Source organism: Plectropomus leopardus, chromosome 20, assembly GCF_026936395.1.
Source record: "Plectropomus leopardus strain MGB_pleo_1.0 chromosome 20, ASM2693639v1, whole genome shotgun sequence".
NCBI lineage: Eukaryota > Metazoa > Chordata > Actinopteri > Perciformes > Serranidae > Plectropomus > Plectropomus leopardus.
In genome coordinates, this window is record NC_142195.1 from 12,351,882 (window position 1) to 12,375,729 (window position 23,848).

The following is a 23,848-nucleotide window of genomic DNA, read 5'->3' on the forward strand; positions in this document are numbered from 1 at the left end:
CATCTCAGTCTGAAAAAAACAGAAGTGAGGACACACTGCTCCCATGACAAGTTCCAGGAATTATAGAAATAATGAGAGCTCCATATGCTGTGATAATTTTAATGAACTTGGTGAAAAGTGGTTTTATTGCACAACTGAGACAGCCGATACACATCCAAGGGTGATATTCAATGCGTAAGATTTCTCCTTCTGCATTCTTACAGGGTTGCAATGCTAATGTAAAATTAATACTTATCAAGCCTATAGCAATGGAGATCCTTTTTATTTTATCGCATACATTATAGTAGATTCTGTTACTGTATTTTTTATTGATACATGGATGGTACAGATGTAAGCAAAAGTAAAAATCTCACATAAAATGTCCTCAAAAATTAATTATTTTAGGCATTGTTGAGGAAAAGGGGAAACTTTTTTCATAGTCAGTGACCTTATTCTCAATCACTTCTTAGGCAAAAGGACAGTATTTTTACTCTTGGTCTACATTAACCCTGTTAACTCACAGCACTCCAAGACAATGTGTCTACTTTGCAGTTAGTCTCTGTAAGAATATATGCAACACTGTGTAATAATAGCATGCACTCTATCTGTCATGAGTCAACCTTTGCCTCCCATGTTGACCGCTGGATGTCCGAAACATTCTGCATTTAAGAAAATATAAATTGTCAAACTCCAAGGTCCTAATGAGTATTTTAATTGGTGCTTAACTGAAAGCAGGTGCAATGGAGAGGTCAACCATACAAGTGAATCGGCATATGTGCTAAAGACACGTAGCCAGTCCTGGCATCAGATAAATACCATACAGAATATACAGTATGCTGTTTGCTACAGGTGCCTAATTAGAGTGGAACAGCTAGTCCGCTTCCAATCGAATAAAGTGACAAACATTTCTAATTTTAGTATATATGAGTATAATGAGAGAATTGCTTGAGAAAAGTGCGTAATGTGCTTGAGGTCAAAATACTTGGCTGGTGTACTTACCAACTGATGGTGCATGTAACTGACAGAGACAAGCTCATATGGGATTTGTTGTAATATGAGAAGATAGAAGCAATGTAATTGAGTTTGAACATGCACATACACACAACACAACTGTGAACCCACATATTCAGCCTACACATCCGTGATGTACTATCTCTAGCTGCGCTGCATGAAAGCTTCAGTTCATTTTTTCAGTGGACTAAGCCCATTAGAAAAAATATACAACACCAACAAGATGTAATGCATACATTAAAATAAAAGAAAAGCATTGCAACATATCATAATATACATGTTAAACCAATGTTTTCACTGGTTTGTTTGCATAGAACACTAAAACTAGGGACCAGCCAGTCAATTAAACATTTCTACCATGGCTAGTTGGCAAAAAAATACTAGTTGGATTAAAATAATTATCAAAATTGTTACTTCTTCAAGTATTGCATTTACCAAATTAAAATACTGTCATAAAATTCAGACCCTGTTCCCTGAAGATTAATTCTCCTCAAGTACATTGTTTTCAGTAAATGTAATTTGATATACTTTTTAGTGAGTTGTTGTTTTGTCGGATAATGCACAATGTAATAATGCAAAGTGCCATACATTTTACCAGCATTGACAATAAATGTTAACTGTTTTAATTGCTCTTGTAGTTTATGGATTTATAGATTTAACTTAACAGAAATGGTAGTCACAAGATCTGGCTTCCTCTGCTCAGCAAATTGCAGCAGGGCAGAGAATAATCGCCAACATCTGACAAACGATTGTCACTCACTAAAATAAAAGCTTGTTATATCTGCTTGTTTGTTCACTTGTCTTTCACTTTATTTATATATTTAATGTATTAAAGATGAACATGCTTTCAGGGCAAATTTCTATATATATGCATCTGTAGCTGGCTAGGATACTGAGTTAATGATAAACTTGTCAAGCACCTGAAATCTAATACTAAATTCTTAGATCTAAAATCCAAAACATCAGATATAACTTTAGTGCATGATGATAAAATGTGTTGCTCTTAGCTAGCTAGCAAACTAAGGTTAGCATTCATATAATTGTTCACTGTATTGTATTTTAGAATTAACCCAGTAAACAAGCGGATGGCTTATACTGACAACAGTATAATGGTAGTGAAAAATGTGTATTAGTACAATGCTTGTGTTCTCCACGGTGGTCAGCTGACATTTTACAGTTTCCAAAATATTGCCCATCCCTTTTCCCTGAAGAGGAAAAAATGGCGACCTTTGAGGGTGAGAAGTGTCAAATGTTCAACACTCGAGTGTTGTTAGTGCATCATCCATGAACTCAGTGTGTACTTCTCAGTGTGAGCGCACTCATACACTCAAAATAGCAAGTGTAAGTACAGAAGTATCTGATTTGAGACGCAGGATTTGACAGTGTATTTGCATGTACAGTACAGTATGTCTCCAGGATGAATTTTTGCATTTTGAAAAACAAAGAAGTTTGCCTAGACAGGGGAAACTTAGTTTTCCAACATTCGGGGCTTAGGGAATAGTGCATGTACATTTAGTTGCCACCAGAAAATATAGAAACAGGATAAATGCAGCATCTCATGTGCATCATCTCTTATTTACTTGCTTAGATGATTTTCTTGATGACAGATGACAATTAGAGAGGATGTTCCAGAACCGTGGTTTCTGACTGTGGGCTGTGATACAGTCTGGGCCCAGTGGGATTCCACTGTTGTGTTCTGCTTAATAATCCAAATCCTCTAAGTCCCCCTCGGCCCACTTCAGTCCTTTGATTGCTCCTTGTATTTTTATTGCGTTATACTCCATTTTCATAATCTGGTGCACAGCACTCTTATGGTGTGTGCTGGAGAGAATGAAAAGAGAGAACCAAACAAGCTCTGCATACTGCCCTCCTAAAGTCATTCAGATTACAAGGGTCAGTCTCTAATCCATAAAGCTGGGTATGTCTGCTCCCAACTTGGAATAATAATTCTTGGAGAAAAATGACTGTATGCTAAACTGACTGTGGCAAGCTGTGCTCATGTTTATGCACACCCATCGGAGTGTGTGATTTGTGTGTAACTACTAATGTAAATGTGCCTCGTGCATATGCCTGCTTTGCCACCTGGGAAGATGTCCGTTGGCGACAGAGGACAGATATTCACTTTGCTCAGTCACCATGGATCATGCAACACAACCTTTGGAAGGAAGTAATTCATTCACTGATAAGCAAAACAAAAAGGGAGGAAAAGAGCACCGTCAGCAGCCATCAAGATGGTAGAGTGTGATAGGCAAGTGGAGCTCTGTAATCAATCTGCACATGCACTTTTTGCAAGGCCATGAAGTACATTTCAAAGTCCATTGCTTGGCTGGAAGGAAATAGAGACGGGAACATGCCTGGAAATTGTGGACAGGTTAAATGAAAAACACAATGAGGTGATCATTTATATCTCACAAACATTTTTAACAGTCAAATGCAATAGTATAGTTGTAGAGTAATAGTTCCATGCTTTACTAAAACCAGAAAAAACACTCTTGTTTTATTGTGTTTCGAGTTGAATTGGTCTGACATCGGTCTCTAGAGTGAACATCAACTTTTATTAGCAGCAAAAAAATTTGTGGGTTGTTTGTGTACTATTCATATGAATTACTGACATTGTAAACCACAGATCAACATAATGTTATTTCACAGAAGTAACTTTTTCCTTTTACCCAAGCGCTTTGGAAGATGCAGCAGCCTCCAGACAAGTCAAAACAAATTTACTGTACCAGAGCCTACCTTACCCAGATGGTACAATCCTTTGCAAATAGGGTCTGACCTGATAGAAATATTAAGTAACAGACCATTTTAAATGCAATTTTACATTGTTGTATGGCCATCTCCTATAGGGAGCACATCTTGTTTTTCATAACAGTAGCACTGATTGAAAAAGCATTTTTACTAACCAATATTAACCAATATGCCTTAAAGGCTCTGTATTTAGGGGGATAACTTGGCAGAAATTGAATGCAATACAATATAATAAGTATGTTTTCTCTGTTGTATAAACACCTGTAAACAAGAAAAGTTTTATTGAATCACCTTAGAATGAGCTGTTTTTATTTAAATGGGGTGCAGGTCCTTGTCCATGGCAGTGCACCATGTTGCACTGCCATGTTTCAACAGTAGCCCAGAATGGACAAATCAAATACTGTCTCTGGAAAGGGCATTTGCGGGTTGGCCACCATAGTGAACAGCACCTCTGCACGAGCAGCAAAAAAAATAATAATAATAATTTGAAACAGCTTTGTTCAGTTATTTTACCAGTTTAAATCACCTGGTCAGTGTCTTTCGGAGAGATAGAAACTTCTTCAGATTATTTAGCTCCCTTTTAAAACCTCCTGGACATCTGTATTTTAACTTAATAGATGAAAAAAAGGTGAGCACACATTGGCAGCTAGCAGCCCATCTCTGACAAGCAGAACAGCATTGGAGAACCATTGATTTGTAAAATGAAACCCGCTTTGTTCTTTTTTTTTATTCCCCTGATTCATCTGTTTTGGAGAGTAAGAGACCTTTGTAGATAATTCTTCTTCAAGTAAAAATCTCTTGAACACTGAAAGACTTCTAACCAGAAGTTTAAGCTTGTTGCAGTCTGTAATCCTCACCACAAGATGCCACTAAATACCCCTAAATCTTATACCTCTTACACCTTTAATATTCATTTCTGTCTTAATTGGGTTGCACTGTTCTTCCAGAATAGAAGAGGTTGTTCTTTTTAATAAATATAAAAATAAACAGTGTTTTAGTTCAGCGTGTGTGTTAAAGAAAAGCATATTGCAAAGGGAAGACATTATTAAAGAATTATTCAAAAAATACCAATTGCAATGTAATGAAGGCAATATACTGACCTAGTTTATAACACATAGTATTATGAGATATTTCAATAGCTTTAGTATATACATATATATATATATATGTATATATATACACATTGAATTTATTACTAGTCATTAAACTGTATGTGTTTTAACACATGCACATTAAGAATGCAATTCCACTGTACTGTCATATACTGATAGTGCCAATTTACCACCGACAGATAAAAGATTTAAAGTGACTAAATAATGCAGTGCATACAGCAATCATGTTACAGTACTGCATTGTGGATGTTATGTGTCGAAAGAAATTAGCTACATTTATTCAAGACCACTGAATACTAAGATGGTATAGTTCTCCTACAGAGTCTGTCCCTGTCTGTCTCCCCATGATTTTGCATTTCCCCCCCAACAGCCTGATGCCAAGGGTAAGATATACATCTGTCTAATTTCTTGCTTGTCAGCCCACCATCTGGTGCAGTATCAACATTAAAGACAGAAAAAATGGTATCACACTGTCATTCACACACAGTCGCACACACACTAGTGTAAAATACACGTTACTGAAGCCATGGGTGGTAAACATCTAACAAACATTGGTCATTTTTTTTTACCCATCAATGTGATGTTTTTGTCAGGTTCATTATGATAAGTCATTAAGCAAGACCACAAGTCAGTGAGCAGTTTCAAGTGAAAGTAGCTGGTCGAATTTTGGTGTTAGTGTAAAAGGGTCCTTTAAACAGCTGATGTTTTGAGAGAATAATGGGTTGCAATAAGCAAAATATTGGAAACTCATCATGTGTGTCCAAATTGGACCCAGTCCTAATCCTGTGGATCAGCTTGGAGCACCCTCCAACTGCATCCAAGCCTTCTAATCTTATTAGTTTGATGGTAATTTCCTGCACAAAGCTTCAACATGTTTTTAAAACACATTCTTCAGGAACATTGGTACAGTTCCAAGGGGGTACATTTGTTACTTACTTACATCTTTGTTATCCTTTCTATTTTCCCTAATAATGCTGCTTCATATTTTCTAAATTGGCAACCAGGGCTGGAGGATGTCTACCAAATAGGCATATGATGATGTCCACAGTTTAACATTGTGATAAACATTATTATAGTAGCAAACAACTTTTCTATGCAGTAAGTAATGGCATCCTGAGCAGACAGTGAAGCCATGCTACCTCTGTGTGTGTTGTGTGAGCTTCCCTGATGTGTGTTACAGTAGCCAGTCCAGCTGCATGTTCACATTAGTGTGTGTATCCCACTGGTTAGCTAGTTGATGCCACTGCTTTTATAAGGTTGTTAGCGCTAATGTTGGTATGATAGCACCCACCCAATAGCCCCCCCCCAGTTAATACTGTCAGTTCTGTCAACACTGTTAACGTTGTTAGCACTGTTCGGGCTGTTAACACTGTTAGCTGCTAGCTGCCGGAACAGCCACCTCCATGGTGAAAACTGGCATAACCTCTGAATATTGTATAGAGTTTTAAATTGTGATAATATGTCAATATTGTGTTTCTGCTGCCCCCAACTGGCCACAAAATCAGTTAGCGCAGGTTGAACTCCTGAGACTTTTACCACCTGCGTCAGACACAGACCTTTTTCACATTTAGAAAATCTGGAGCAACTGGTGAAGCAGAAAACCTCCCACTGTGTTAACAGAAGCTGCCTACTGAGTGCTGATTGACACAAATTCTAAATAAAATATTCCCAAACCTCTCTCTACTATTATAAACCAATAATTTCTGAACTCAAAAATAAATAAAACAGCTTTCAAATCATTTTAATTTCTTATTACTGTCTTAATAATCTGGCATGTTCAACTTAAAGGTCTACTACTTGGCACTGGCAATTTTTGCATTTTTGTTCTCAACAAAGACCCCCAATGAAAATAAAAACAAATCAACAATTCAGGTTTTTAGTGAGATTCATCTAGTCTCTCCCTTAGTGTATTTTGCTGAGTGCTGTCTCTTTTGACATCTTGGAACCTTGTAAAAGTGCTATCAGAACAAGTAGAGGAACTTAATGAGCAAAGGCAACTGAAGAGAGGGTAGCATTCACTCCTTCCTTTCTTTTCAAAAGCAACCTCTTCAAGGTCTCCAATGTGGAAGCTATATATTTTAAAACAGCCTCTTCACATCTGAATAGCATCATTATTTCTTTTGCCAGTGGTCTGGGGGCGGGGAACAAGAACCACCATTGTAGTCTTAGTACTATTGTTTGGAATGAAACAAGGACATAGTTCAAGAGAAATGGCCATTAGTGTTTCCCTTTTAAAGAAAACCTTTATAAAGTGACTCTAAAAGAAATCACACCCTTGCAGCAAGTCGGACACGTTGCCAGCTGCTACATTAAAGATGCATCCTGAAAACGTGTTGTTTAAAAATGCCATTAAACCTCCTTTTGAGCATTGAGTCAATTAGTCCTCCTCCTCATTATGGGTGTTGGGAAAAAAATGTTAAGATTATAAAACACGTTTCTTTTGAGAACCTGTGGCGATAAATTCTCACTGCATGATCCTCCTGTGGGCCGCAGGCTGTTAAATATACCAGTGTGAACTCAGTGCAATTAGCACATGTAAAAGTCTGAGTTGATCAAAAAAGAAAATAGCCTCAATACTTTTACTTTATCCACTGACAGCATTAATGAACAGATGTTAACATCTCACAAGCATCTGACATTGTTAACGGCTGCTGGTCTTGTGATCCCCAATGTTGCATATGTCTTCCTCAAGTGTCACTGTAAGCAAAGGTGCTGAGTGAAATGTTACATACTCTGGAGTCTAAGGCGGAAAAATACAAAGGGTCACTTTGACTTCCAAAAATTGTGCACAGTCGCAATCCCAGAATTTTTTCACAGGGGTGGCCAGATGGGGTGTTGCAAATCTTGGGGTGGCACACCAAAACCCAAAGCAATAATTGAATTTCAGGAATTCTATTATGCTGTTTGAGTATAAAGTCTAGTTGAAAACTGTGTTGATGAATTGAGGAATCATACACTCATGTGCTTTGATTCCTTTATTTACAGTTAATATAGGAATAGACTAAAACAGTTGTGGTTGGGAAAGGGTTTCCATAGAACCCATATTTATTCTGATATCTTGAGGTGAGAATTCAAGGGACCCTTTTTAAAATTGCCATGTCAGTTTTTCCCTCACTAAAATTTAGCCTTTTAACTTTGGAACCTTATATAGCCCCCTTTCTGACAAGCTATTACATGGTAGGTACCAAAAGATGCCTTAGGTTAGTCAGTTGTGTTTTTTAAGATAATCATATAAAGGCAGACCATCCCCCCTTGGAGATGCCATTGAATGAGCATCCAGATATTTCCTCTCACCCACACATTTACACACAAGTCGCAAGTGCATTTGTTTGCTTCTCAGATGTTCACCAATTTCATTTTTGTCTTAATTCTATTGCAGGTGACAGAGACACGGACGGGCCCACTGGGATGCAGTAGCTATGACAATCTGGACTCAGTTAGCTCTATCCTTCTGCAGAGCCCCGAGAGCAAGCTTCATCTGCAAGGTAAACAATCCCGGCATATCAATATTTTCCACATGCAGCCAAATGATGTTGGCTATAACATGGCAGCAGGGTCAAACTCCATTTTAGCCTCTAAAAGCAAATAGCCATACATGAAATGCTTTTATTTAGACAAGGGAAACGGGTTATGCTTTCTCAAGGAATTGAATGTCAATGCATCTTTTAATTGGGACTGAGACAGATTTGCTTCCCACTCCCCTCTGGGGATTGCGATACGATTCCCTGTTTTTATAGAAGTCTGCAAACGTGATCGTATTCCTAAGTGTCTCTTAAAGCTGTATTCAAAGACATGACTAAATTCAAAACAGTTGCATGTGCAAACTCTTCAGACATGAGCACAGAAACTTAGCGCTGTCTTTGCAGGTACAACACATAAGAAGGCAATTAGAACAGTCTGAAGAGGTGCTGCTATACTTGTCAGTGATAGGGTCATACAGCATTTTATTTTTAGCCCATCAGAATGTATCTCAAGTATCTTTTCAACACATGTATTGGTCACTTTTAGAATGAATTTGCAACCGTTTTACTCATGTGTCAGTGGATGCAAATAGCAACTATTGCCCATTAGTGGCTGGGTTCTTTAAAGCAGAATAGTTCTGTCTTAAACATTGACACAACTAATGATTAGCAGGAGAGAAGAAATTTCTTGCAGTGACAGTCACCCTGGGGAGGAAGAATGATGAAAGCCCGTGTAACTGTGGTCAAGTGTTTGCATAGAGTGATTGTCTCTTTGATTTATTTGAGTTTACGCAGGTTATTAAAACCATTTTGAGAATCACAGAGGCTTATTTTCAATCCAGCCCTCACTACCCCCCTCCCCCTTCCATTTTCCTCTCTAAAGGAATCATTACTCGCCCGCGAAAATCAGAGAACTAAGTGGTTTGTCAAAGAATCACTTTTAAGTCCTCCGCTGCCACTTACTCAAAGGACTCTATAGGTTTTGGAAAAAGCTTTATTGTCATGCATCAAACGTATTAGCCTCCTGCTTTGAAGACTGTTTTGTCACCCAATTGATAGATGACAGGCTTGGGAAAGATTCTTTCTTTTGACTTAATAATAACCCCAATAGAATGGAAAAAAGCTTTTCCGATTGGTTTATGGCTTAGAGTTAGGCCAAATTATATTATTATGTGTTTATGTGTGTGGGTGGAGGGTGAGGGGACGCGTTGAGAGTTCCCCTGAAAACAACGTTCTTTTAAGAGCAATTATTGTTTCTGCCTTTAATTAGAAAGACAGCTGATGGCGTAACTTCTTCAACAATCGCAGTGCTCTTCATAGTGCTCTTCAAAATGATAGCACTTCACACAGCTCATGGAGAGGCATGTCATCAATGGAGAGCTTTTAAGGTTACACCGCACAAATATATTTATAATGAGATCCGATCATTTAATTCACTTTACAGTCCTTTTTTAATCCCTTGGTGAACCATATACTCCTCTCAGATCAAGCCAGCCATGTGCATTTATATAGAACATGTCCTCCTGTGCATTTACAATCGGCATAGGTTAAACGTTTAAAATCGCTTGAGTCACAGGCTCCGGTCTAAAGTGAGTCCCATGTTGGTGGGATTAATGCTGATTCTCTCTATTATTCCAAGGCAATTTAGTCAGCTTGAAAATACTGTTATTTTTTCTGACCCTGCTGGAAAGTGTGATATAAAGCCATCCCATATTATTCTATATCTCTAAGTTTGTTTTTTTCTATTAAATATATGCACTTATATAAGATTATGCTTTTGCCCATGGGCCATTTTTCCTCTGTGTCAACAAACACAAGCAGATGACAGAGACACACAGAGATGGTCTTTACTTTGATATGTTTATCAGTTCTTCTAGCATCTAACAACATCCAGATATTCAAAACAACATGCTGTTGAAAGCTCTTGGTCATAAAACATTGTTGGGTGTATGTGTGGTGTTGCGCCTGTTTTAAATTATTTATTGATTAACAAATTCTTTTATAAAGGAGGTCAGAATTTCATTAAGTTTAACAAAAGAAACTAGTAATTCTCTCTTTGCAAAATGTATAAGCATACACTTTTAGGCTGTGCGTGACTAAATGTTTGGTAGGTCTGTAAGTGTCAGAAATATACCTGCTGTTCAGGTAGGTTGCAGGGATGCTGCAAGATTGTTGAGCAGTGGTTACTGTGGCCGTACAGATGTTTGGTTTGGCATGGCTAGATGGTGTTTGATGTTTCAGATAGTTGTTAGATAGTTGCTAGGTTACATCACTGCTTACATCACAATACAATATTGCGTTTCTTCGGACATCAGTACAATGTTTACCGATATCAAGTCTGCCACTGTACAATTTGATTTAGTGCAACTCTCTGGCCTGCAGTCAATATAAGAATATAATTTGCCCATTTAATAAAATCATTAATGAAAGAATCATCCACCCTTTTGTATCCATCATCGCTGTAAACAAACAAAAACAACACATAAAAAAATTGTAAATAATTGTAACCAGTTAAGCGCAGTAAAGTTTATTTTTAAAACGATTTCATTAACACACATAAAACATTTGACAGAATTAGAAATTTCACTTCTATAATAACTTTTAAGGTTCCGGTGTTGGGCTGTGGTCTCATTACAAGTAGCGAAGTTGCTAAACAAACTACATTTCTCAGCAGTGTGGTGGTAACGTCAACGTCAATAACATCACTGCTTTCTGAGTCGAATAGCTTTTCAGTAGTAAAGCTGATTCATTGACCGGGTAGTACAGTAGCGTCCACAAAAGCTGCAAGCAATTTTTCCCCAAAAAAAGCTCTGAATTGTAGCAGACCTTTTTCTGCAGAGGTCTGGATAAAGCTAAGGAACTGACACTAGCGCCACATTGAGGCATGTAGACGAAGGAAGCACTTCTCTGTGACATCACATACTAATCCTGCAGTTTATTCTCCTTTCTTCTTTGCCATTGGCTTCTGTTGCCTCTGAGTGGCAACACTGCACTTCTTGACGCATCTCTCATGTGTCTCTCCATGCTTATTGGAGGTAAACACAACCAACAGACACCAACGAGACACAAGAACTACACACAAGGGAGACAGGAGGGATGCGGACTTCACTGAGAACAGATTGCAGATGTACATCTGCGTACACCTTTGTCTTTGTCTTAAAGGTAGTTTAAAAAAATTAAATTAAACTTGACCTTAAATCCTGCTACATCTTTTTGGTGTCAAAGGTGGCTTTGCATTAATTTTACTTTACTTTGCATTTGGCTTTTTTTTTTTTTTTAATTTTGCATCAATCATAATGGAACATTGAATCTATTTATAGACCCAATTACCTATTGCTAGGGAGTTTTTTATGACCACTGGGGTGATACAATGTGGTTGCTGCAGTTCCTCCAGCTGCTTCAGTGTATTGTTAGGTGAAAGCTGCCATTTCATCTCTGATTGCAAGTGTATTTGGAGTTATTGCTGTGGTAATTGAGATTAGTGTGGTTAGAAAAATACAGTCACTCCACAGAAGAAAGGCTCAATTTCAGCAGTATGTATTTAAAAGGTGTTTTTTTTCTGGTTATACTCAGAAAAATTAATGTAGAATATGTGCAAGTTAATGGTTGAGCCATTTGGAACAACTTGTGAACCTCATAGTGGTTCCAAAAGCAGCTTTATGGCCTTTTATTCAAACAAAACAGTCCAATCTCCTGACAGATTTACTGTATCCCTTGACTGGTCTTTACAGTCAATGCCCAAAAAAATAACAGCTTTGACAGCATTGTCCTCGTCTTTGACAACGCGCCATAAATGGACTTCACAAAGTATCCCTTGAGGAGAAAGACGTTGGCTGGGCCCAGCACTGCTCTTACAAGCACAAGCAGCTCCCAGCACATCTAATGAACACCCACCATGTGTCTCATTTTCAAATGCCCATTGACCTTTTACCAGACAATTAGCTAAAATGCTAACTTTTGGCATTTAAACTGTGGGGAGGAGTCACATCAGGCCAATTTAGAAGATCACGGATCACTGGCAGCACTATCTAATAGCAAAATATGCACACCATGCAACATTTTAGTTGAAAAAGCAGTTTAGTTTAAAAAGAAAATGTTTCACCCCAATGTAGAAGTACCTCAAAAGACAGATTAAACACCTGGGACATGTAGCCATTCATCTGTGATTCATCTGTTTACTCTGTCCACATGGGTATGATTTGTTTCAAAGGTTCACACAGGACTCCACAGTGCCAAACCAGCTCATTATTTTGGATGTTTGGTGGGTCCAATCAATAAAAAACTAAAGGGAAATGCAAGTCTTTTCTCATGGGGTAATGGTTCACAGGTAGACATCAAAGGAACGAGGAGAGAGCTGCACACTTTTAACTGTGATGCAATCATTTTATTTTGAGCTCTTCTGCACATATTTCTTTTTGTGATTTAAAAAAAATCCTACACAGGTATTTAAAATCAGAGAGTTCACAGCACAATCAGCATAACCATAGAAATGGACTCCGTAGAAAGGTTATGCAGACTTCAAGCATCCATATGTCAAAATCTTAGAGGTCTGATCACAGAGACTAAAAATCACAATGTGCAAAAAATAACCATAGACCCCCTTGAAATAATATTTGTGTCTGCTATTTTGATGAGGACGTATTCACATTTTCTGCCTATTATACCCCTTTCCCACCAAAATTAGAGTGGGCATGTAGGTTTTTCAAACATGGGTAAATTTGCGACAAATAGGCTATAGACTACTTTCTCATTGCCAGTAGAGCAGAGCTGTTTACATTGTGCTGCAGCAGTCAAGTATGTCTTGTTGTGTGTGTGTGTGTGTGTGTGTGTGTGTGTGTGTGTGTGTGGGGTGGGGGGTGGGGGTGGGGGTGTTTTGGTGTGTCTGTTGAATGTAATGGACAGACTGCAGAACAAGTGCACAGTAAAAAGCAGCATGGACAAACATCGTTGAAATCCATATGGTGATGACTTTTCCTTATACGTCCCTCACTTATTCAGTGTCTCTTTCAAACTACTATGGATGTTTACATAGTGCGTAGTGGCAGTGCGTCGTTGCATCTCGCCCGTTAAGGTGCTGAAATTAGCGCGTCCACCCATGTGTTGTGTTTCTATCAATGCAAATCTGAGCTGGAGGCGATACATATTTGCATTTTTTGCCCTTTTAAACAAATATTTCATTTAGTTGCTGATTTCTGCAACAAAACAATTTCCCTCACTGGATTAATAAAGTATTAATTATTAGTATATAAATACGTGGGAATACTGCAGAAAAAAACCTGGGTGTGACTGCTGATTGCACACAGTCCCACTGCATTAAAAGGACAGATGTTAGCGGATGGTGGTGGGGTTTTTTGTGCAGTGGGAATGGGTCTTTATTTTATGGAATGAGTGCTTATCTTGAATGCTTTTCTTCTTTTTGGTAGTTACACCAAAGAGTATGTAATCATTTTGATTTTGTGGCAATTCCTCCACTTCTTAGGCTGAATTAGCCATTTCAAACCCCCACTGAATCTACTGAAACATGTCTTGTCTGAAAACAAGGATGTTTCTCACAAAAAGTTGACGTCTTGGAGATACATGGTCTTCACAGGACATCGACAATATGTCACCTAAGTGATTTGTAGATTTCATTCGCAGAGTGAAAAATGTTGTTTCCCGGACTCTGAAATAACAAGATTGCATCTAGGCTGTAATAGTGCACCTCTGTCCTCTTTGCTCTGGTGTGTTTAACCAAAACATTTGTGGCATAAGGTGGAAATGGTTTGTGCTCATGAAATTGGTCTAAAGGCTGTGAATTCTTTTTTTCTCATTTTTCAGCTCAGGGAAAATAATGCTGCAAAATTATTCCAGCATTTGGCTCAAGGCTTCTTCAATGTGCTCTCAAGATGAAGAAGGCCTCTTGGCCACTTTGTCAAGTTAATCCTAACTAAAATATTCACTGACTAGCAAGAATTAGAGAGACTGGCTAATGTAGTTGGACTGCAACCCTAGCTGAATGAGATTAAGCAAGCAGGAAGTTACATCTGACAGATTGATCAACCCATTCCCCAGAAAAAACTGTTGGCTCTCTACATTTCTGCACAAGACAGATACATTTCATTTATAAGTTGTTATGTATAACAGATATGTTGAAACTTTACGTTTTTAACAACTCTGTAGTTGATGACACAGACACCATTTGTTTACGTCATGTTTTGGCTTAAAATACCAGTTTTGGGTGCACAATCCACGTTGAAGGAGCAGCAATGTCTTGGCAAGAAAAAAGACTTTTGTGGTAATATCCTGGCAGGTAATGCAGTGATTTCTTGCTAATAAACAACAGCTTTTTATAGAAATATCCTGGCAGAAAATGCAGTGATGGCCCAGTAAAAAACAATGGTTTTTCATGACACTATCGAAGCAGGTGATGCAGTGATGTCACTGTAAAAAACACTGATGTCACGGCTTCTTGGGGCTCTATTCCCCATTGATAAACGGCAACTTGTCATTACAAAACACCCACATTTGGTAGTTAAAAACTGCTGTTTAAACAGTAATGGGACACCAAAAAACAACAGGTCCATAAATGCATGGCGCAACACAGGAGAGCCAACTCTTCAGGTCAGTATTCAGCGGTCCACTTGCATCTTAAGGGACTGGACACTCCTTTGAAGACAGCAAAGTCCGCATACTGGCTAACGAAGAGGGTTGGTTTGAACGTGGAGTTAAAGATGCCATCTATGTCAAGCTAGAAAAACCATCTCTGAACAGAGGTGGTGGTCTAAGACACCATTTATCACCCATCTACAATGTAGTTCTGAAATCTTTCCACCAGAAATCCAAACATAACCACGCTAAACCATGTGCTACCAAGGACCTAGAAAGGGTGTTGTCAATCACACCCCCGCACTCCCAGCTGACGACCCTCATGTGACACCTTGATCATTAGCATATGACTCTCATGTGACACCTTGATCATTAGCATACTAATGGTCAGCCTAGGCTTCACACTCCAGCTCTCTGCCAGTCAACTTTAGAACTGAAGAAGCCTTTTGGAGAAGAGGCAAAACGTCTTCCAGAAACCTTAACAAATCCTGTTTTCACTTTAAAAGAAACGTCGGATTACCATGACCTGGATAACTGAGAACCTACACAAACAGGTTTTGTTTGTTTGAATCACGAATCGAGTCTGCAACCTGGTAGGCATCTCGTCTAGGTGTCATGCCCTCCACCATCCTCCCAATGACAAAGTCAACACATACGCAGTGTCACTTTAGACACACTGATATGATACATATGAAACATGTAAATGTTACTGTTTGTGGATTACAGAAACGTACAGTGCCAACATTTTCTTCTGGTGACAAGGCTGGAAGTCGTAAGTCAGTCTATCAGATCAACTTTATTTAATTTGGATACTGATAAATGAATTCTGGGCCGAGGGGAAAACGATATGATTTTTACAGCAGTTCCATCCATACAGCCTCTTCTGTATACACGACTTTTCTGCACTGTCTGCACTTAGGGTGAGAAATCTTTTTGAGACAGCCATCTAAGTCACTGCCAGTGAGGGAGTGAAGAGATTACAAGCAAATTTTGCATTCTGCTTTTGGAGGGTGTAATTGCAGAATCACAACCAGCGTTATGCACATCTCTTTTCCTGTTTGTGCTATTCTGTTGATATGTCAGAATGGTGTGTGTGATCTCCCACCCTACTGGAGCCAATTCTGGTGAGCCAAGATGAGCTGTGTCAAGTACATTTTTTCAGCTTTTTCCACTATTTTTTTCTATCTTAAACTGTGCGTTTCTAAAATTGTTCTTTCGGAAACCCTTGTACCACATCACTTTATCTGTCCATCACTCAGCCTTTTTGTCTTCTCTGCCTTTTTTCTTCTTTTTTTTGTGCTGTCCTCCACTTCTTTAATTCATTTTTTAAAAATTGATTTGGCTACATTTAGCATTTCTAAAATATAAATACTGTCAGTCATTGTATATAAATCATATTTTGGTAATCCAAAGCATGTTTGATCATCTTTGTCCAACTGTAAAATGTTGAACAAAAAGCCTTTGTGTATAATTCCATTTTTTTGAAATGAATATAAAAACCTTAATCTAGACTAGCTATTTTAATTGCTTATGAATTAAATAAGGGGATCAAATTAGTATGCAGTCCATGTGAGTTACAACAAGGATGCAGTAATAGAAAACCCACTCCATTTCATTCTTCTAATTAAACTTTTAATCATGCCTTTTCCTTTTATTTTTTCACTTCAAACTTCAGCACTTTATCTACCTTGAGGCGCAAGTGTAACTGCACAACTTTGTTAGAAAATGTATACTAGAGAATGATTACAAACCTGTTACCAAACTCCTTTTCTCCTTTTCGAGTGATTTGCTTTGGTGAGATTAGTTTTCGAACGGTCTGAGACAGCAGCACTCTGGTTTAAATTAACAAGCTAGTGAATTTAGTTGTGTTCAAATTTCTCCTGAAGCCACTTTTGACTGTCTTTCCAAAATAACTAAATTTTCAAATAGGGAATGTTTTTTCCACTTGTTCTCATCCCTGTGGTCCTTTCTTTGTGAGCTGGTGGGGCTGGGAGCCACAGATAACACAATGCGGATATGACACTCTCTGGATATTCCCTCTGCTTTCACTTAGATTTAGATTAGGATGCTGTCGTAGAATCTCACATCAAGGGAGCTACCTATCAAAGCTTTAATTCAGTCCTCTTCTCTCCAACAGTTTTGCTTTGTAAATGTTTGGCAAATTAACCAACACCATGTGCTTTCTTCCCTCTTTTTTGTCTTTTTTTCCCCCAAACAATCATCAGAATTAGAGATGGCAGTGGAACAATTTCTTCACATTAGATTTCATGCATGACTTAGCAAAGCTTTGATCTATCAAACATGACATTTGGTATCCCTCAAAGTTAGTATGACTGTGGAGGTTTCAGTGTTACATTTTGGCATCTTTTGGGCCAGAATGCATACTATATGCACAGCTTTAGTGCCAGTTAAAAACCGTACAAGAGGGCATCAGGATATGTTTGTAGCAGCGACTATTTTTGGATGTTAAAGAAGAATTCATTAATTCTAGTCTAGTCCTTCTCGGTCATATAAAGTCCAATTTAAACCCAAAGCAACAAAATTTCACTCCCAAATCAAAAGTGAAAACTATGACACTCCCACGCCACCGCCTATACCATCAGTTTCAGGCATTTGACAATTTTCACTCTATACAGGCATTGTCATTTTGCAAAAATAAAAAACAAATATAGGAAACGCATAGTTATGGCTTTTTAAATGTATACAGTCTCTTCAAAATAAACTTGATAATAAGTAAGAATCACACAAGTCAAGTGACAGCCACCGCAGCCCTTCTGTGTCAAGATACAATGCATTAGGCTGAGGCGGGGGGCAGAATTAGATGAGTATGGATGAGATCATCCTGACCTTACACACACTTTTTTGTCTGAACATGATGTAATTGACCTATTTTCTAATAAGAAAATATCAGCTGAGCCAAAGACATATTATACATAATAACAAAAGCCATTATGTGAACCCACTCATAAATTTTGAATGGATTTTGTGATTCACAGGAACAAAGATTTTTTAAAAAAATAAGACTTTTTTTTCCTTTGTTCTCTTCAGTAGATCCACACTATTTAGCTTCACTACAATTGGGATTTAAATACACTTTTGTTCTCCCACATTAATTTGTTCATTGTTTGTTTGTCCTCTCTCCAGGCTAAAGCTTAGAAACCTGATGATATTGGCTTTGGCTGGAATCTCACTTTCTGCCTCCCCTGGGAGGTAAACAAGAAAAAAGCTTATTGAGGGATGAGAATTAAGCAAAAGAGGGAATTAGCGTGTGGTAGTTAAATGTTCAGGGTTTTCACTGTTTACTTAAACTCTTACTATACAGTATGTTTCAGGTGGTGCGGAGAAAGTAGTTACATTTTTTCTTTTTTCTTTATAACCACATTTCCTGCTATCTATTTGTCATTGATTACTTTATTTGAATTGGTGGCATTTTTTAAATAGCAAAGCAGCAGAGGTTTTTGGTATAATAGGCAGAAGATTGAAATATGATTTGTGTAATTTGATAGCCAGCACAAATAAAGAAAACACGTACTGGGGATTGAAAATAGCAAATTGCTTGCATATATTAACTGGGCTGAAGAAAGATAAAAGGGCCTGGAACCTCCACAAGCCATTACCTTGCAAGGACCCAATCACCTCCGATGTGGCTGTCATAAATTAGCACCAAAACAAAAGCAAACTAATTTGCTTCTTTTAGTCCGCAGCACATGCTTTCTCTCTCTTTTCTCTTTCTTCAGTTTCCTCAACAGCCTATCTTGGAAGAGCCATGAGCCTATCTTGGAAGATTTATGAATATGTTAGAATAGCCTGAGCCAACAGTTTTCAAAGTGGTGAAGTGAAAATAAATTAAACTGGCCCTGTAGGCAAGTCGTGCGGAGAGTGATGAATTAGATACTCATTGCTCTGTCGTTCGATGCCTGTCCCTCTTTTCAAGTGAAAACGCTGCAAACATTACGGGGAAGACAAACAAACATACAAATCAATTAACTTGTTTTTGATGACAGACTTGTTGAAGAATTGATTCACAGACTAAAGTATATCAGTAAACACAATGTCCTTGGTTACCAGAGAATAATTTACTGAGGAAAAATCTTCGGTGCAAAACAGGGAGTGTAAATGTTGGATGAGCACAACAATAAACACACACCGAGGCATTTTCAGCATGTTCTCTTTTCCTCACACTGTAAAATCTGACAAGTTGATCTCACTTCAAATAATCCCAGAGACCGATTGCCTTGAAAAACTAAAGTAAATATTGCTATTAATCTTAATATGCTATATTTACTCAAAATTTAGCTGTATTTACTTAATTTTATGAAGCTGTTGCAACTTAAAAGTGCAACTTAACAAAGTGTTTGAAACTTCAGTAAACCAAGTAAGTCTGACGCAACTTGATAATGACAAAGAGGATTTTGCCAATGATGGTGTTAGGAGATCTGCAATTTTTTTTCTGGTAACATGTAACATGTAACAAGAAAATACAAATATGACCAACTAGTTTGCAGCCAGCAAAATACAGATATACAGTATTGCACAGTGCACTTGGTTTACTGAAGTTGCTAAAACTTAGAACGATTTATTTAATTGAACGTCATGTTGAAGTTACAACTTCAAAAGATTAAGTACATATAATAATGATGATATATAATTATGAATAATATAATTTTAAGTAAGCATAACAATAAGATATAAACATAAATTAAGATTTGTAGGTTTATTTACATACATTTTTCAAAATCAACTTGTCAGATTTTACAGCACAGTTGCACACTCATTTCCCCAACATTTTTCTCCATGCACAGAGATGAGCTGTTAACCCCCTTTTTTTATTCTGAAACCTGGACACACCACAAAGCAAAAAAACCCCCAAAAAAACATATATTATTTTTATACTAATCAGACAGTTTTAAAGATAGATAAAAGATAGATTGCAAGTTATTGTGACTCTGAAATCATGGTGTACCTTGGGCTGTACCTTATAGCACAGTCGTCATCTGGGGTGTTGACCCATTCACTGGACAGGCCCATGCATTGAACCAAGTCGATCATTCCCTTTATGAAAACATGCACCCTTTTGCCCGGAGAACTGATAATGCAGGATCATTTCCATCAGGATGGATGGCTGCACATTTTTTTCCACTTCTGACTCGCATTCTGAAAACCCAGTACCTGATGAAATCTTTCCATGTTGACCTGGAGGTCAGCTTTCAATTGGAAATGGTCAATCAAGAGTGAGTTTCCATTTGGGGCAGCGTGACCATAAATCTCCTTTTTCCCTCCTCTTACTCTAGCCAGCTGCAGGCTGCCATTTCAGCAAGTGCCATGGTTTTCCACTCAGTCTTTTTTCTCTGTCTGACAGACTGTTTCATCAATTGATCGAGGGTTCCTTTACTTTATTCTTCTTTTGTATTTAGAAGGGCCCTTGCAGTATTGAACCGTTTTTACAAACACTTTGTGTAGCACTTAAATTGTTTGTTAGAATGTGTGCACAAAGGTGTTACACCGTAATTAACTTTAATAAAACTTTAGTTTATTATGAGTCCATGATTAAAAGTATAATATATTAAAGATTTAAAGTGGACACACAAACTATACATAATCAGTGATGTTGCTAGGTATGCATCCTGCGTTCCTGATGCATTAAAATCTGAAAGGACGCAGTAAACTCATTATTGATACGTCTTGGCACCCACCCTATTATTTTCCCAGATAATGTTACCTTGTGAACAACAAATCCATGTTGAAATCATAGAAACAGTGGTGCTGCATTTACTTCATTTAAAAGTATGTCACAGAAACCACTAAGAGTGAAACACCTGTCCAGACTGCCTGCTCACCCACCATCATCCCTGGCCCTCTGAACCCTTTTGCGCCAAGGGGGCAGCGTCAGTGGCATGGAGGTCCCCAGGGATCGTCATTAGAGAATAGTCTTATATTTTTAGGTTCATACAATGCACTTGAAATCAAGGATGTAGGATATTACTATAGAGACAGTCCTGCAATATATTAACCATGATCACGATTTTGGCTGCTAACAATTACATTAACATGAGCTACTGCAGTATTGATGCTCAAAATGCAACTTAAGCCCATTTTAAACTAACAGCCAGATTCAATTTTTGGGCATCTGTTGTTAAAAATAATGTCACTAATGTTACCCTGCCTTACCTCAGTGAATCCCTGTTCTGTCGAGCATCAAAACAGACATCCTGAACAGTGACACTGTACAGTGCCACACTTTATCCATCCAGCTCCCAAAGACAGACAAGAATAATGCATTAGCTAAAGATATGTGTCCAATAAAACTGTTTTCATATGGTTGCAATCTGCAATGACATATTTATTTTTAGTTTTATTTATATTTTTTATATTGTTTGAATTGTTTATTATTGTTTTATTTTCATTTGCTTCTAGGAGATGCGCTGATTTCAAATCAAGATGAACCTTATTTTGATACAATGATTTGTACATAAGCAGGGATGTAGCGCAACATGGAGATGAATGCAGCACATTTTGTGCCTAAAATCATTGAAAAATTGTGATAAGATGATTGTGATTTGAATTGTGATAATGATTTTTTTTTAAAAAAAAGACATGATTATCAATTTGGCCCTAGTCCTGCAGCCCTAGGACCCACTCAATTTTCCTGGGACTCATTGCATTGAAAATTTGTCAACATCACTGCATAATATATTTAGAATTTGAAAAAAAATATTAAATCATGATTTATATTGCCAATAAGAGGATATACACAGTGTTATAATGACAATTTCAACAAGATGTTACCTCACATACCTCTTAAAAGGTTGAGTATTTAAACAACACAAAATAGACAACCAAGATCCAGCTTGTGTACTTTGACTCTTTATTTAGGTTACTGTACAACAGCAAATCAGCTTCTTTTTTTTTTTTTTTTAAGTCTACAGCAAACATGTGCCTCCCAATACAAACAGATTAACATTATTTCTGTATTAAGGGATGTTTGATCTAATTTCTGGGATAAATCTCGGCTTTTGATCTGAGACGTGTATACAGCACATCTTGACACTTTGAGGGCAGTTGTATCTTTTCTAGCTGAAATGGAAATGTCAGAGCTTGTCATACGTCTCTCCTCCCCCTCTCCAGGGTTCTTGTAAAACATGTGATTTCTGCAAGAGTCTGTGAAGGGTGTGCGCTTGTGCTCACACGAGCCAGCATGTCTGTGTGTGTGTGTGTGTGCGTGCACCTAAAACGTGTGACACTAGTACGACATGTCACCAGCCGAGGCCCTCATGCTACTGCTGTGCAGGGACACATGGCAGCACATGACAGAACAGCTTGAAGAGTGCGACTCAAGTGCACGAGCAGCCAAAAGCAACCGCATTACATTTTTTTTTACACAGCTGGTATTCAATGTTTGGGATTATTTTGTTAATTCAAAACAAAATTACTGTTTCAAATTGCAACGCTTTGAGGGCATTATTCCTGAAAACACAAAACACAAAACTGCACTTGCTCTACTGTGATCTTGCACACAGGGAAAGTAGATGAAAAGTAATCACTAAGTTACTTCTTGTGTGTCTGTATACAGTGTGCAACACAACTGGCAATAACTCAACACCATGGAGAGCTCATCTACCTCTCCAGACTGCCTGCCCTCCTCCATCCAGCAATTGCTCTAACATGCATTTTCAGCAATTCCCTCTTTTCAGGAGGCAGGAGCAGCAAGCCCTGAATGCCAAGACCATTTTTATATGTAATTTATGCTTTTACAGTGATTACTGAACCTGCGTTCTTCCTTGCTTTTTGTGTTAAAAATATAAATAAGTGGGTTTCTTCAGAGCTAACGTTATATAGAGGTATTGTGAGAAACACATTGTGTTCTCAAGTCTTTCTGTTCTGCACAGATAGAGCGGTGTGCATCACATATGCATATGCAGGCTCTTGTATGTTAATATGTTCTAGGAAATGGGATTTGCCACTTCTCTGTTGTTTTTCTGTTGCAAATATATGCACACCTAAATATTAATGTACCATAGAAATCCCAAACAAGCCTAAAAGAGTACTCAGGGATAGAAAAACATAAACATTATTTGTTCTTGTACTTACACGTTGGACATGTCTGTGACGTAAATATTGATTAAAATTGCCCTAAACAATTATCCCCACATGCAAATGCTCAAGATTTTACAGCACAACTTGAGTCAGCAGTACAGGCCGCTGCTTTCAAGTGTGCTGAGAACACTTATGATAATCTACGATAATCTACTCAGCGCAGACACAGCAACACATTATCCATGTGAATGCTAAGTACACCTCATTCAGAAGTTTAAAAAATGCTAACATATTCGGAGAAGCTGAGAATAGCTCCAGTGGAACATGTTATCCTCTGTCAGGCCCAACACACACGCTGTCAGAGACCTAAAGCGCTTTACTTAAAGAAATGAAAAGTGGATAAATAGCTACTTTAGCTGCACCTTTTTACCTCCGAGTTGTGGAAAAGGAGCTCTCGTGTGAAATGGGCCAACGCAGCAAATCTTAAAGCTATATACCCCTTCTGTTTTAAGTATCTGGGGATCAGCAGGGTAGGCCTGAACTGCCGAGAAACAGGCAATCTTCCAGTTCAGAGGTCTTTGGTTTTGTATCATGGATGCAACGATAACCTCCAATGGTAATTTAATGCCCCCATTCAAGTAATGCACTTTATTGCACCAGTGGATTAAGTAATGATTATTTTGCGAAATTGCGGCCACACAATGGTCAATTAATCTTTAATGAAACTGTAACTTATGAGGCGGAGCGTGGCATTGCAATAAGCAGGCAACTGCTTGCCAAGGCAGTTACAAGGCTCAGTTGCGGCCTACACTCCCCATCTATCCCCATGTAAAAATAGAGCACACCAGAAAGAGACATAATGAAAAGTCACAGTAGCAGAGTCTCCGTTTTTAGCATTCATGGAATGTTTGAGGTCCT

General features: G+C 38.0%; 1 protein-coding gene across 2 annotated transcripts in view; it reads left to right on the forward strand.

Moving 5' to 3' along the window:
* The window catches only part of brinp1 (BMP/retinoic acid inducible neural specific 1), a 188,124-nt gene that overhangs the window by 137,005 nt on the left and 27,271 nt on the right, over positions 1-23,848 (forward strand). For both annotated transcript variants that reach the window (XM_042509557.2, XM_042509556.2), the window contains one exon: positions 8,230-8,335. In XM_042509557.2, coding sequence (XP_042365491.1) covers positions 8,230-8,335 — 106 coding nt within the window. The remainder of the gene's footprint in view (positions 1-8,229; positions 8,336-23,848) is intronic.